The sequence below is a fragment of the Enhydra lutris genome, unplaced genomic scaffold (genome assembly GCF_002288905.1).
Source record: "Enhydra lutris kenyoni isolate GAN:26980312 unplaced genomic scaffold, ASM228890v2 scaffoldscaffold12, whole genome shotgun sequence".
Lineage (NCBI taxonomy): Eukaryota > Metazoa > Chordata > Mammalia > Carnivora > Mustelidae > Enhydra > Enhydra lutris.
In genome coordinates, this window is record NW_019154096.1 from 54,622,128 (window position 1) to 54,636,639 (window position 14,512).

The following is a 14,512-nucleotide window of genomic DNA, read 5'->3' on the forward strand; positions in this document are numbered from 1 at the left end:
GGAGTCGGGGGTGGGGGGGGACCACAGATCCAGACTGCATCCTCGTCCTGCCTCCTCCTCGGCCATCATGGGTGCTGGAGCAGCTCCTTGGAAGGCCCTACCTTGTAAACAACACATTTCCACCCCAAAAAGAAGAAAAGAGAAGGAAAAGGAAAGGCAGACTTGTCGGGAAACAAGAACAACATGTCAACATGAAGAGCAAACAGGGCCCTGGACAAAGTGTGGATTGTCATATGGGGGGAAGGAATGGGCATTGTCAGTGCTGTTTGCAGACTCAGAAATAGCACCAGCCACAGATGCTGGAATCAGATCCCTCAGCAGCTGGGCTCCTGCCCACTGCACAGCAGGGCCTGCCCAGGGCAGGCACCACTAAAGATCACTTTTTGGGTTCCTTCTGGAACTTGCTGGGGCCTGGGGAATTGGGAGATTGTTGCCAGCACTCCCTCATCACCAACCAACCAGGCTGTTCCTGAGACACCGGGTATGAGCACCTTGGAGAAGGCTGCTGGTCTGATTCCAAGCCTTCTCTCTGACCAAGAGTAGAGGTTGGGGGTGGAGAGCAGGAGTCCACTGTACCCCTGCTTGGCCAAGTAGATGAGGGCAAAGCTGCTGCCCCCAACTCAGCCCTGTTTGTTACGCCTGTGCCCAAACCCCCTTCCACTGTGCGAGCCTGAGTATTCCCCATCCCATGATCTGCTGGGTGTCTCAGAAATGGAGATGACTGGGCGCCTGGGTGGCTCAGTGGGTTAAGCCGCTGCCTTCGGCTCAGGTCGTGATCTCGGGGTCCTGGGATCGAGTCCCGCATCAGGCTTTCTGCTCAGCGGGGAGCCTGCTTCCCCCTCTCTCTCTGCCTGCCTCTCTGTCTACTTGTGATCTCTCTCTGTCAAATAAATAAATAAAATCTTTAAAAAGAAAAAAAAAAAAAAAAGAAATGCAGATGACTTGGCCTTGCCAGGGTATTCCAGTTCAGAAGGTCTGGATGGCATTTCCATAGTGTCAGAAGCTTCCCAGCAGAGTTTGCTGCTCACTGGAGAGCCTCCTCCCTCCAAGGACTGTTTGTGCACAAACAGAAGTGTTTTATGCCCAGCTCTTGGTAAATGCAGCCATTACTGAGTGCTCTTGTCATTTTCCGTATTATTACTGTTATTTCTATTGCTGTTTTCTGGGCTGGAGTAACTGTTGCCTTATGTATGCATCCACTAAGCTGGCCCGGAAATTTGCCTCACTGTTCCCACTTGGACACCATCTTGGGGCCTGGTTTGCCTTCCTTTCCAACTGGCCACCTTGGTTTTTGAGCAGCTGGGCGTCTGTGGTGCTCAGGGTTCCAGCGCTCGTAAGCTGAGTGGCGTTGTTCGTCTTGAGGAGTTGGGTGGCTGGTTGGAGTTGGGATGGCTGGTCTTCCAGGCCATTGGTAGAAGCCAAAGTCACCTTCACCACCCCCATCAGAGGAGAGAGAAGAGTTAGCCCTGAGTATACAAGGCTTCTAGAATTGGGGCTTTTACCCCAGACCCCAGGAAAAGCGTATCCTCTACCGCAGTGAGGTCAGATCACTGTTTTAAAGTCCAGGAGCCTTGTCTCCTCTCACCACCTGCTCGTCTGCAAAATGGAAGTAATAGCTACCTCCTCAGCAGGTCCACCGGGAGGGCTCAGTGAAATGGGACGGCTCGAGCCCTTAGCCCAGTGCCCGGCACATGGGGGAGGCTCCTGCTGCTTCTGTTGGAAGTAGTGTCACTGTTACTACTGGCACCGTAGCCGTCCTGTTATTACTTGTGGCAGAGCCAGGCAGCCCCCTGGGGACCCAGTGAGCTTCCAGCGCCTCAAGCCCCAGACTGCCCCAGCTTTTCCCACAGTTGCATCACAACGGCGCGTCTGTTGCGGGGAGAGCGCCCAGGAGCTGCTCTGTCACAGTTGTCTATCTCCAGTGTCCTGTTGATAAGATCTGTTAACATTCTCAGCTCCAGGTCTGAAATATACAAAGAACAGGGCCTGTTTGTTCAATCCAAGCTTCTAAGGTTTAACTCCCAAAGGAAATTAAATTAGACGCCTGGAGCTATGACAGTCTGTCGTGTTTCTTTGCAGGGAATGTCACCCTTAATATCATGCAGATATTGTGTATAATTTTCTCTGTTTAATTCTTTTAAAATAATGTGAAGTTTCCAGCGGGAACCAGCAAGTCACCAAAAGTGAAAATTGAGGAGCAACCAGGGTTTGTTCCCTTTCCTGGTCTTGCCATCCCCTCCCCCAGCTGAGGATAAAACAAGTCCACACACAGATGGTACGCGCTGGTGGCAGTTCTGCTCACAGCCATAAGGCATAAGGCACCCTCTCTCCGCCACCTAGTGCAGACCTCCTTCGGAGGAACTGACTTGGGACTGAGCTCCGCCTTGGTGGGGTCACCTTGCCCCTTGATGGAAAACAGCACTCAGGGGTCTCACGGGGTGGTCGTGGTCCCTGTGAACCCTCCCCTCCACCTCAGCCCCAGCGCTCCAGTCCCAGGCCTATTTACCTTCCTGGCAGAAAGATCCTCCCTCCAAATTATTTGTGGGTTAGAAATCAGCGCGGCCTGGCCCAGACTGGAGCCGTTGTCATATCATTGGGTTTTAGGTATGCTTGTGTTTGTGCTAGCATTTGCAGAGATGGCAACAAGCCCCGGAAATGCCAAAAATATGAATGTGACTTTTGTACTGCTCAAGCAAACTGGTGATAACTGGTAGGGAAACAGGACTGTGGGGGGTTGGGGGGGAACCCTGGGGTAAGAGGAGGAGCCAGGGCTCTGGCAGTGGGAAGACTGGGGTGTGATGGGGCAAGAGTCACTGGAGTCTGGAAGAAGGGTCACCCAGTCCCATTTTGGGGCACTTGGAGGAAGAATGGGGGTGGGAGGGGCCACCTCAGGTTGGCATTCCCTGGACTGACTTTGCCTGTCTAAATCTTGTCTCTGTCCTCACTGGAGGCCTGAGCTCCTGAAACAGAAAAAAAAAACTGATGAGATGGGGGCCAGTAGTCAGAGCTATTTTGCTGCTGACTGAGGGCTTGCAGCCTGGGAAGGAGATGTCCTTTGGCTCCCTGTCAACCAAGAGAGGGTACGTGTCCATGTAGAGCATGGACGGCTTTCATGCCTGTGTCCCTGGGGGCCCCACGCAGGGCCGGGCCCACCCAAGGTGCCTGGGGAGTGCTGCGGAATTGGGTAGATCAGTGGGCAGATGAGCGGAAGAGTGAATAAAGGCATCAGGGCTGTGGGGAGAAGAGCCCCGGATGTGGAAGCTACACGCGAGGTGCTACTTTAGAGTCTAGGTAGAACTGGGATATGGTCTTATCTCAGTCCCTCACAAGCCATGTGACACTGGGCACATTATACAACCTGTCTGCACCTCAGTTTCCTCATCTGGAAGGAGACTAAAGGAGACAAGGTACATGAGCGCTCAGGTTGGCTCATTCAGGCTTTTTTTTTTTTTTTTTTTTTTTTTAAGATTTTATTTATTCATTTGACAGAGAGAGATCACAAGCAGGCAGAGAGGCAGGCAGAGAGAGAGGAAGAAGCAGGCTCCCCACTGAGCAGAGAGCCCGATGCGGGGCTCGATCCCAGGACCCCGAGATCACGACCTGAGCCGAAGGCAGCGGCTTAACCCGCTGAACCACCCAGGCGCCCCTCATTCAGGCTTCTTATTCGTTGCTCCCACCTCCACTCCTTCGACTTCCTTCTGAGTCCTCCACCCTATGTGGTCCCCAGCAACCCCACTTGCTGCTCTTCTGCTCTCCCGGGCCATTCCACTTCCTCTCACAAGCTGGCTATATTCCAGATGTATGTAGACTCCACTTACGAGAGTGGACAACTCCCAGGGGAAACCTAAGGAGTATTTTCTTGATCCCTACCTTTCTAGAGGGTTTTCCCTCAGAGGAGTCACTCACCTTGGTCTTCACCCTATTGTCCATCTTCCTCTGTGCCTCACCCAGGGTAGTCAAAGTTTGCTGGAGGAGGCAAAGCAGAGGCAGCTGGGGCCACAGCCTGGGGCTCTGGAAGGGTCTGGTGCCGAGGCCAGGAGGCCCTGTGGGCCAGCACAGGGAGGAGAGTGGAGGGAAGGGTCGGACTGGGAAGAGGAGAGACATTCTCACCCTGGGTCCGGTGTGGTGCAGGCCTGGTGTGAGCTTGGCCTGACTCTGCAGAGCCAGCCTGAGCAGAGGAGCCAGCTGGGAAGAGATGGCCCATCAGGTTGAGGAAGGCCTGTGAGGGTGGGGCTTGTGCCCACTGAACAGTGGGATCAGGCCATTCCAGGCCTCAAAGCAGGAAGTGACAAGGCGTCAGACTAGAACAGCGAAGTGGGACAACTGAGAGGTGACCCGGAGAAGAGGTTTCTCAAAGGAAGTTGTAAAGAACTCAGTGGCTGAATGGGGTCAGCAGGACAGGGGTTTGGGAGCTTCCGGCTTGAGAAACTGTGGAGACTGCAGATGGAAACAGGATCTGAGAGCGCCTTTTCTGCTGTAAAATGAGAGAGACATTCTTGGATGTACCTTCAGGGGCACATCCAGATTCCAGACAAGGCTTGTATTCCAAATCCAAACAGATTCCTTTTGTCCTACCAAGTCGGGAATGAGGGGGAACATGGGAGCCTGGCGGGGCCCGGAGGACATTGGTGACTGCTCTTGCCCAGCCACCCACTTCTCCATTGCCCCTTTCCTGCACTGCAGCATGTGGGAGGCCCACACTGCCCGGCCCATAGCCCTACAGGGGACCAGCACTGCTCTCTTTCCAGATATTCCCCCCTTGCTTCCCCATCATCCTCTGACCCCCTTCCTTCCCTGCCCTGGTCCCTGCGGGATTGCAGGCAGGTGGGGTGGGGGGCATGGAGAACAATGGTCTGAGATAGGCTTCCAGAACTGCCCTCTGTCCCTAGAATAGGCTCACTGCTTCTTCATTGCCGGAAGAAAGAATTGTGGCTTGGCAGTTGGCAAAAAGACCATATATTAAAAAATAATAATAAATGCTTGTCTTGTGCCTTCTTCCCAGATTCTGTTGACTGAAGAGTTTGTAGAGAAAATGCTGGAGGACTTGGAAGATTTGACTTCTCCAGAGGAAGTAAGCCTGTTTCATTCTAACAGTGGCCTCCAGTCTCCAGGAGCCCGTGTGTGTCTTTCGGTCTGTCAGTCTCCAAGGTGTGGGGAAGGGCTGGAGAGGAGACCCTGTAGGTGTTAAACAGCTTTGTTTCCGGTTCCCCAGCCGCCGCCACCCCCCGCACCTCTCAGGCCAGCTGTCATAAGGACACCTGGCCAGTTGTCTGAACTAGCGGCTCCTGAGAACCTCACTGAAGAGGCAGCCAGGGCCTATGGGCTGGTAGTTCTTCCCCAGCCCCTGCTGTTGCCTGGCAGGTTCTGAACAGAAATCCCACGCCCGCTGCCAGAGAACATTCCACTGGGGAGTTCTGGTGGGCAGTAAGGGACTCCTGCTCTCGCCTCAGGCCACCCAGGAGCTGGCCTCCTTTCTCGAGTCTCCAGCCATGAGCTCTCCCCTCTTGGTCCGCCTCTTCCAGCTGGAGGATCTGGCCGGCCAGGTGGGGGCTTGTGCCTTCCTTGGCTACCCATGTGGGGTACAGGAATGGAGCCCATAATCCCCTTTGTTTTTCTTCCTTGTTCCTGGCATCCTTATTTGCAGGGACTTACCTCATCCTGGAAAGTCCCTTCCCCTCCCCCCGGCCTCCTCCTAAGCAGCACCCCAGTGGGATCTGAGCCTTCCTGGCCTCAATGCCCCATAGGTTAGTGGAACATTAGCAACCTCACCAGGCCTCTGGAGAGCTCTTCTGGGCCCTCCCCTGCCTGTGGCAAAGACAGACCCTTCCATAGCCCTTTCTGCCGGGAAGCGTGTTTGGGGAAGAGCTCCTTCACCTCCCAGGGGCCAGCCTTTCAAGCCAGAGGAAGGCCGCATAGGAGCTAGCTTTCAGCCGGGCCTGGAGCATCCGGCTGCCGGGGCTCCCTGGGCCGCATCAGCCGGGACACGGCGGCCTCCAACACCCACCAGGTGGAGGAGAGCGTGAGGGTGAGCCTGTCCTGTCCGCATCTCCTGTCCGCATCTCCAGGTGGATGACAGCTCCTCAGAGCCTGAGGTCGCCTCTGTCCTCTGGGATGTGGCTTGAGAAGTTAACTCACTGATACGTATTCCAGAGCCACCAAGTCCTTGGTCCGTGCAAGCCAGTCAACCCCGAGAGTCACTGGTCCCTGAGGCCTGGCTTCTATTCAGTCAGCCCGGAGCCAGCTGCCCAGAAGTGCTTCCAGAGAGGCCGGCCGTGTCGCACTGGGACGGTAGTGCACCAGACCGCTGCTTTGAGCTTGGGTGTTGAGGAGGTAGGAGGGGGACAGTCCAGGCAGGAGGGACAGGAGCCAGGGGGAGCTTAGGAAAGTAGGTCACTAAAAATGACTTTTTTCTTCTTCTTCTTCTTCTTCTCTGTCCAGAGGCTGTCCTCATACCCAGCCCCACTCTCCACTTTGGTCTTGGCTTGGATAAGTCCCCCATCAGAGGGAAGGAGTGGGGGCCAGCCAGGAAGTATCAGGCCTGTCCACTTCCAGCCCTGGCTCTAGGCAGGCCTAGGGCCCCGTCCTTCCTTCCTTTCTAGCCCGGTCTGACTTCTCACCTAGCCCTGGAACAGTAGGAATCGTAAAAGGCAGACCCTGTTTTCAAGGCAGTGAGCATCTAGTGAGCACACCAGCTGTGTGCCAGAGGAAGTCAAATCTACCAGCCTCTGTCCCACACCCCAGACAGAAGCCTGAGACACAGGACCCTCAGCAGATCGGTGATCCCTGGTGGGGGCAGAAAGAGCCTCCACTCTCCTTGGGAAACAGATGAGCTTGAACAAAGAGGAGTGTGATGGGGAGGCACCAGGCCCAAGAAATCACCTCCGGCCAGCCTTGTCCTGCTCCTCTCCTCCCACCGAGGCCAAGCCAGGACCTCCTTCCCTTTGGACCCTTTGGCAAAGGCCACAGAGGGCAGGTTCTGGGGTCCTTCTGCATCAGCCCCTGCAAGCAAAGTCATGGCCAGGACAGGACCACAGAGTTCCAGACCTCAAGCCACTTCCCTGTAGCATCTGCACCCTCCCCCCGGCCCCCCACTCCTCAGCCCCAGGGCCTCAGGGAGCAGATTCCTCAAATGCTTGTGGCTGGAGGCAGAACCAAGGAAGTGAGCTGGAGGGAGGTCAGCAGAGTCAAGAAAGAGTTAGAAAACATGCCTCCTCCAACCCCAGTTAATTATTGGCAGGGCAAGGGGAAAGAAGGGGTCACCGAGCTCACGAGCTCACACAGCTTAACCCCAGCCCCCCACCTGGGACTAGCATTTGCAACTGGTAGCCATTTGTGCCCCCAGCCCCTAGGAGACAGGGCGCGGGCCCAGGCTCTCTTCCGGCGGTTGGGACAGAAGGCAGGGAGTGGTGCTAACCGCATGCGCTCTGGCTCTGTGCTTGCTCCCTCCACAGTTCAAACTTCCCAAAGAGTACAGCTGGCCTGAGAAGAAGCTGAAAGTCTCCATTCTGCCCGACGTGGTGTTCGACAGCCCACTGCACTAGCCTGGGCTGGGCCCTGCAGGGGCCAAGGGCGAGCCCAGCGGCTCCCCGGTGACTTCCGCTGTAACAGCTGCGCAAACGCGGTTCCCACAGATAAAAGGACACGTGTGAGGAGGACTGCGCAGCGCCCCCACCTCACCTGCAGCTCAGGGGCCTCACCCCCCAGCCGGCCAAGCCTCCCTGGGCTGGGAGTGGGCAAACGCAAACCTTCCCCTCCTGCTGCTGCCACAGTTTGTTGTGGTTTGATTTGACTCTGGACCTTGAATGTGCCCTTCGGTGGAGACAGGCCTCGTTCTCGCCTCTCCCCTGCCACGCCGGCCGGCAGGAGGAAGTGGAGTGGCTGCTGCACGCAGGGCCCAGCTCTCCTGTGGGAAGCCTGTGCTAGGCCTGGTCCTCTGGCCCCAGAACAATCCCGCTGATCGTGTTTGGTTTTCTTCCTCCTTATTTTATTTTGTCGAAACCGGATGGTATTTTATTGGTCTTCAGAGATGTCCAGAAGCCGTGTATATAATGTTTTTTAAACAGAACTTAATTCCCAGATGAACTTTCTCATTTTCTCAGACGAGGGCCTGAGCTGGTCTCCCCCTGAGCCACCACCAGAGAAGGTGCCAGGGTTCCATTCACCTGCCAGCCCAGGGCCCCAGAGAGCCAGCTTCACAGAAAGGTGGATTTCTTCCCAGCCAGGCCTTGTGGAGCCTGGGGCAGGGGAGAGCCGAGCTGCGCCCTCATGCCGCCTTCAGCCTGGTTTAGCCAACTGGGGCCAGGAGGAGGTACCGCTGGTTCTCAGGCGGACTCAGCCCCTGGCAAAGTTCAAGGACCACCAGGGTCCCAGAGACTTGGCAGCCCAGCCTCATCTTCCAGGCCTTGTCCACCCAGCCAGGCCTGCCTGAGAGAGGGTGAGGACCATCGCCACCTGCCACTCAGGGCCTAGGTCTCCAGCTCTTTGACCACTTCTGTTCCATTTCCTCCTCCTCTGGGCCTCCCAGCCTCCAGGCTGCAGAACTCTGGCATATTAAAAATGGAAAAATCAACCTCTCACCATGTCCCTCACTTTAATTTTGCAAGCACTGCACTCTGCCACCCTCAGCCTCCCAGCGTCCATTCGTTTCTTGTCTTTCATTCCCCATTCTCCACGTCATTCCCTATACCTCTTTTTCTGCATCCTGGTCTCTCCCGGTCTCTTGCCCCGCTACTGCAGATCTCGTGGTTTTCCTCCCGGAAATAGACCTATCTCTGGCCCATGGGTTTGGGGTTCCTCTGGGGTTGTCTACCACTTCTGACCTGGAATCAACAAGCCCCCTTTGTGCCCTCTCACCCTTGACTCTAGGGACTGCTGTTTCAAGATCCCCTTTTAGGCCTTTCCAAAGCCAAGTCCTTTGGGCTGTCAGGGCCTTGCTGACTGCACACACGGGCACACAGCAGTGCCACAGGTGGCCCATGGGGTGAAGGACCCCTTGATGAAGAGGGTCATGAGGGCAGAGACTGGGCACTCCAGGGAGCAAGATTTGGACTTCCAAGGGGCCACGAGGCTCTGGCCGCTTCTCCACACAAACCCTCAGGGTTGCCCAGTTCACACCATCAAACTCAGAGCTTCCAGGTGGATCATACTGGGAGAGCAAGGCTCTGGGCCTCACCAACCAAGATCGAAGCTCCTCTGGACCTGGTGTCGGCAGCAGCTGTGCCTTTTGCTCCAAGGACTTCTCCAAAAGGACATGTTGTGGCCGCCACCCACCACGGCCTCTCCCTGCCCTGGCAGCGCTTGTCAGCTAGTGCGTCGTGGCAGGAGAGGGGCCGTCAACTTGTCTCCCTTCTGCACCACCCTGGCCCACCTCGCCACAGAGCCTTTCTTTCTGGGGACCTGCCTCTGCCTGCCTGGTTTGGCTGATGGGGAGGGGGGTACCTTCTGAGCTAAGCTTAGTCATCATTATGGGAAACCGGCGGAAGGCAGGTGAGCTCTGAGACTGTGAGCCCATGAAGCCTGTGGCCCCTTCCTGCCCTGTGATGTCAGGAACCTCCTAGGTCTGGCTGGGGCCAGGCCTCCCTCTCCTTTCCCTATGGTGCATTGGCTCTGGACGAGTCACAGAGTACCCACCGTCTCTGACCAGGCCTTCCAGAGGTTTCTCTGGGAGGGGGCTCTCCACCGAGCTTCTGGCTGGTGAGGGGGACCCTCACTGAGGACCAAGTGAGGCCAACCCCATAGTGTGCCTGGCACAGCACTTGGCACACAGTGGGTACTCACTAAATGTACCACTTCCCTCCCTGCAGTGCTCTGGGAGCCCTGACATAGTGAGCTGGGGAGGTACATCTCCCTCCTAAATCTGCCTCTTCCTCGTGGCTTCTCTTTGGCTTGCCCAGTCCTGTCCCCTCCCTCTAGGTCCCTGTGGCTCAGGCTCTGGGAGGAAGGGGCTCCCCCCGTGCATACACATGGCAGACTCTCGGACTCCTCAGGTCCAGTGTGGGCTGTAGGAAGACTGCAGACCCAGCTGTCATTCTGAGGGGCAGAGCGGCTTGTGCAAGGTCTCAGGTCTGGCCAGGGAACTGGTGCCTCTTCCTGCCTTTCTCTTCCTCTTGCAAAGGCAAGGCTTCAGGCAGGGACTCAGAAGCCTTGGGGAAAGTCTAAAGGGCTAGAGCATTTTTAAAAATGTACACAGGGTCTTGGGACTGGGATTTGAGATTGAGATGAGAGCAGGGAAAGAAACCCCAAAGGTTGGTGCCCCTATGGGGCAAACCAGTAGAGAACTCCCTTGACTGTATTTTTTTATGCAGTGTCTTTCCTCTCTGGCTTCTGGGTCCCCCACACCAGGTGGGGTGCCTGGGTCCCTGTTACAAGTTGGGAGCCCTGTAGAGAGAGCTCTCCTTTTGTACAAGTAACTGAATGCTGCAATGAGCAGTCTTTTGTAAAATTTTATATTAGTTTCTAACGTCAGCGGCGACTCAGATCCTAGGGGTTGCAGCCAGCCTGGGACTTTTGTAAGAATTTTTGGGTGACTCACTTAGATGTCGTTTCCTTCTTGCTCTCTCTTCCTCTGTGTAATCTAAGTGCATTAAACATATTTGCAGAAGTGCCTGGATCTTGTGCTCCTTTTTGGATGCCTGGAGTAGGGGAGAGGCCAGCCTGGGGCCCTGGCAGAGGAGTGGGTTGGACTCAGCTGCGGAGAAGGAGCCGGGATGGGGGAAGGTCCTCGAGGACTGTTGTTGGGCATGGAGGTGTCCAAGAGCAGGATCATGCAGCTGGTGACTCTGGAGTCCTGCAGAAATGACTCTGCAGGCTCCCTTTCACTGATCTTGAATTCCTCTAAGGTCATGGGGGTGCGGGGGAGTAGGAGCAAGAAACAGGTCTGGGAAGATGAGTGGCTGGGTCGAGACCCTCTTTCTTCCTATTCTGCTCTCCTCTCACCAAAAAAGCCCTCTCCCCTTGGGAAGGTGGGCCTTCCATCCCTCCAGCTTTAGAGTTCTTGTGTCCCTTCCAGCTCGGGTCAGGAGATGGCCACTCCCCTCACCATCTCAATTCAACCTCCCGGGGTGGATGGGCAGCCTCAGAACCATCACACCCACTGGGTGACCCAGAAGGCAGCCCTCCCTCCCTGTGAGCCCCTCTGGGCCTGGCCTTGGTGAGGAGGTAGTGGATCTCCCTTCCCCGGACTGCCCAGCTCCTAACTCTCCAGGACATGGCACAGCACATCAGAGCCCAATCCCCGTGGGGAGATGGCAACAGCCTGGGGACGTTAGAGGCAGGCAGGAGGGGGTCTGCACCCAGACAGCCTTTCCAGAACCTACAGGGCTGCTCTAAACCTTCCCGCGTTCTTCCCCTTCCTGCTAGACCCTGTTGTCTGTCTCGGAGAATAGTGGGGCCGTGGCTCCTGGTGCTCGGGTTGGGGCTCGGGTTTGCTGGGCTCGTGGCAGAAGTCCTGGGGGGATCACAAGAAGGGAGGGGACAGCAGGTGTCAGCTCTTGGGAAGGGACTCTGTCCTCTGAGAACCAGCTTTATCTGGGGGACTTTCCCCAGGCCAAGGTCAGTACTCCTTCCCCTGTGACCTCCTACTGAACTGTGTGGCGGGCCCCTGGAGCAGTGGGACAGGTCCTGCCCGGGGCCCTCAGTCAGTCTGGCAGTCAGAGCAAGGGAACTGAGAGGGCCCAGAGCTGGACTGACAATCGCAGGGCGGCCCAGGCCACACCCATTCACCTTTTCTTTTCTCCTTGGAGATTGGGGGGGCGGGTGGAGGGAAGGGCTGATTATCTAATCCTCCTCATCTGACCAGCCTAGAAGGACCTGGGGTCAGAGTGGAGCTCCAGTCCCAGAGAGCGCAGAATGGCAAGATTCTGCATTTAGGTGGTTCCAGGAGATAGGACTAGGCCGAGATTCTTCCCGCAAAGAGGCTCCTGGGCCTAGAGCAGAGACCCCACCCTAGATTTAGGGAGGGGAGAAATCTGCCACGTGATCTGTATAATGTCACCTCCGAAAGGCCTGTACTTTCCTCCAGGCATCTGCTGCTCTGCCCTGTGTGGGGTGGGAGGATGTCAGGGGCCCTGGGTGAGGGGGACCCACAGGCTCCAGAGCCATCGGACTAGGGAGCGTAAGAGATTTGCCAAACTGGCCTAACCAAAAGGAGAATGTGAAGGGAAGTGAGTCAACCCAGGCTGCCAGGCACTGAGGTAGCTGCCTGGCTACAGACCCCGGAGGAGGTGGGGAGGTCAGGGTGGGGGGCTAGGGAGTGCTGTCCTGGGCAGGAGAAGGGAGAGATTTGTCCCAAGGCTGCAGTGGGGGCAGGTCAGGATGTGGTCTGGGAGGGCAACCATCTCCAGGCCCCTTCTGTGGGGGCACCATGGGACTGACCCATGACTTCTCATTACTCCCGGGAAGTCTTTGGGAGAGAGCTAAGGCCAGGATGGGGGAAATGGGCAAGATGCCTGGTGGGTGTCCACGGTCTGTGTTCATTCACTCCTCCTTTCAACAAATGCATGCCAGGCCCTCTGCTCTATGCTGGGAGACTGGACACAGGCCTGGCTTTAAGAAATGTGTCATGCAGTGGGGAAAACAGACAAGGAAACAACTGCAAGGAAGAGCCATGAAGGAGGAAGACCATCAGCTGCTTTCTGTCCTACCGTGACTCCACCGGTGGTCAGTGTGACTTTGGACAGGTTTTTTTCATCTGCAAATGGATACTTGCTTCACAGAGTTTTTGCAAGGATTATATGAGATAATACATAAGATGCCTGCCACATAGTAATTGCTCAATTAGCGTTAACCCTTTATTAAAGGTCTAGGCTAGGGAACGGACATAGAAAATGTACCCAACCCAGTCTGGGAGATTAAAAAAGGCTTCCCGAAAGAAGTGACATCCAGGTCAAAACTGAAGGATGCTTAAAGACGAAGGACAAAAGAAGAGGAGATTTATTTTCAAAAGCTCTCCAGGCAGACAGAACAACAAGGGGAAAAGCCCCAAAACTCTTCTTGGGATTTGGAATGCTCGAGGTTTACGGCATCAAGCTTTCACTTGAGAACCATTCCCTTGCCTTTTGGATGAAGAACATTCTGAGAGAGAGCAAGATGGGAGGCAAGGACCAGGCAGGCCTGGATTAAGGTAGAAGCAGTAGGGATGGAGAGAATGGAACTCATTCATTGATTCAACAAATATTTATTGAACACCTACTATGTGATAGGTCCTGTTCTAGGCTCTGGAGATACGTTATTTAAAAAAAAAAATTATTCCTTTCACAGATCTTATATTTTAGTGATGGGAGATAGATAGTATTTGTTTAGAATAGAATATGTAGTACATGGATGTATGTGCTATGGAGAAAAAATAAAGCAGAAGAGGAGAGATAGGGCTGGGGTGGGGTGTGTTTGTAAATACGGACGTCAGGGAAGGCCTAGCTGCATAGGTGACATTTGAGCAAAGGAACTCAGTGACAGGAAGAAGTGTGCAATAGGGACATCTGGAGGAAGAATGGTCCAGGCAAAGAACGCTGCAGAGACCCTGGGGTTAGGGGAAACACACTAGGTATATCTGAGGAACAAAAGAGGAAGCCGGTGTGGCCTGAGCAGAATGAGAGAAGGGGAGTAACAGGAGATTGCTTACACAGAGAGCAGCTAGTGTAGGACCTGGCAGGCAGTAATGAAACTTGGACTTTTATTCTGAAGTGGGAAGCCATCAGGAGATTTTTGAGCAGAAAAGTGACATAGTCTGACATATATATTTTTTTAAGGTTTATTTATTTTAGAAAGAGAGTGAACAGGGGGAGGGGTAGAGGGAGAGAATCTCAAGCAGATTCTCTGCTGAGCAGGGAGCCCCACAGGGGGGCTTGATCCCATGACCCTGAGACCATGACCTGAGCCGAAATCAAGAGTCTGATACTTGCCCAACTGAGCCACCCAGGCGCCCCACAGTCTACACATTTTAAAAAGATTTCTCTGGCTACTGTGTTGAGAATTGACCTGGGCGGTAAGGACAGAAGCAGAGAAACTGCTTCGAATCTACGGAAATAATCCAGGCTAGAGATTATGGTGAAGTAATGGAGATGTGAAGAAGTGGCAAGATTTGCTAAAGGGTTGGCTATGGGATGTTCACCGAGAAGTGGACAACTTCAAAGGAATAGGGGCAGGAGTGTGTACAGAAATTACCATAGTTTTGGACATGCGGACTTTGATATTCATTGTACCTCCAGGTGATGAGGTTAAGCAAGCAATTAGTATACAAATGGGTGACCTGAGGTGACCTGAGAGATACTTTTTTTTTCCAGAATCTTTTTTTTTTTTTTAAGATTTTATTTATTTACTTGACAGAGATCACAAGTAGGCAGAGAGGCAGGCAGAGAGAGAGGGGGAGGCAGGCTCCCCGCTGAGCAGGGAGCCTGACACGGGGCTCGATCCCAGGACCCCAAGATCATGACCCGAGCCCAAGGCAGAGGCTTCAACCCACTGAGGACCCAGGCGCCTCCGACCTGAGAGATATTTAAGAGAAGGATCTATAGGG

At 54.7% G+C, this 14,512-nt stretch overlaps 1 protein-coding gene across 3 annotated transcripts in view; it reads left to right on the forward strand.

Annotated features, from left to right (window-relative positions):
- The window catches only part of LOC111145420 (SUFU negative regulator of hedgehog signaling), a 114,351-nt gene extending 103,751 nt beyond the window's left edge, over positions 1-10,600 (forward strand). For 2 of the 3 annotated variants that reach the window (XM_022500296.1, XM_022500297.1), the window contains exons 11-12: positions 5,003-5,071; positions 7,452-10,600. In XM_022500296.1, the coding sequence (XP_022356004.1) occupies positions 5,003-5,071; positions 7,452-7,541 (159 nt within the window). In that variant the 3' untranslated portion in view covers positions 7,542-10,600. Of the gene's footprint in view, positions 1-5,002 lie in introns of all 3 variants that reach the window. The other variant, XM_022500295.1, reaches the window with a different exon arrangement.
- Positions 10,601-14,512: the final 3,912 nt, after the last annotated feature.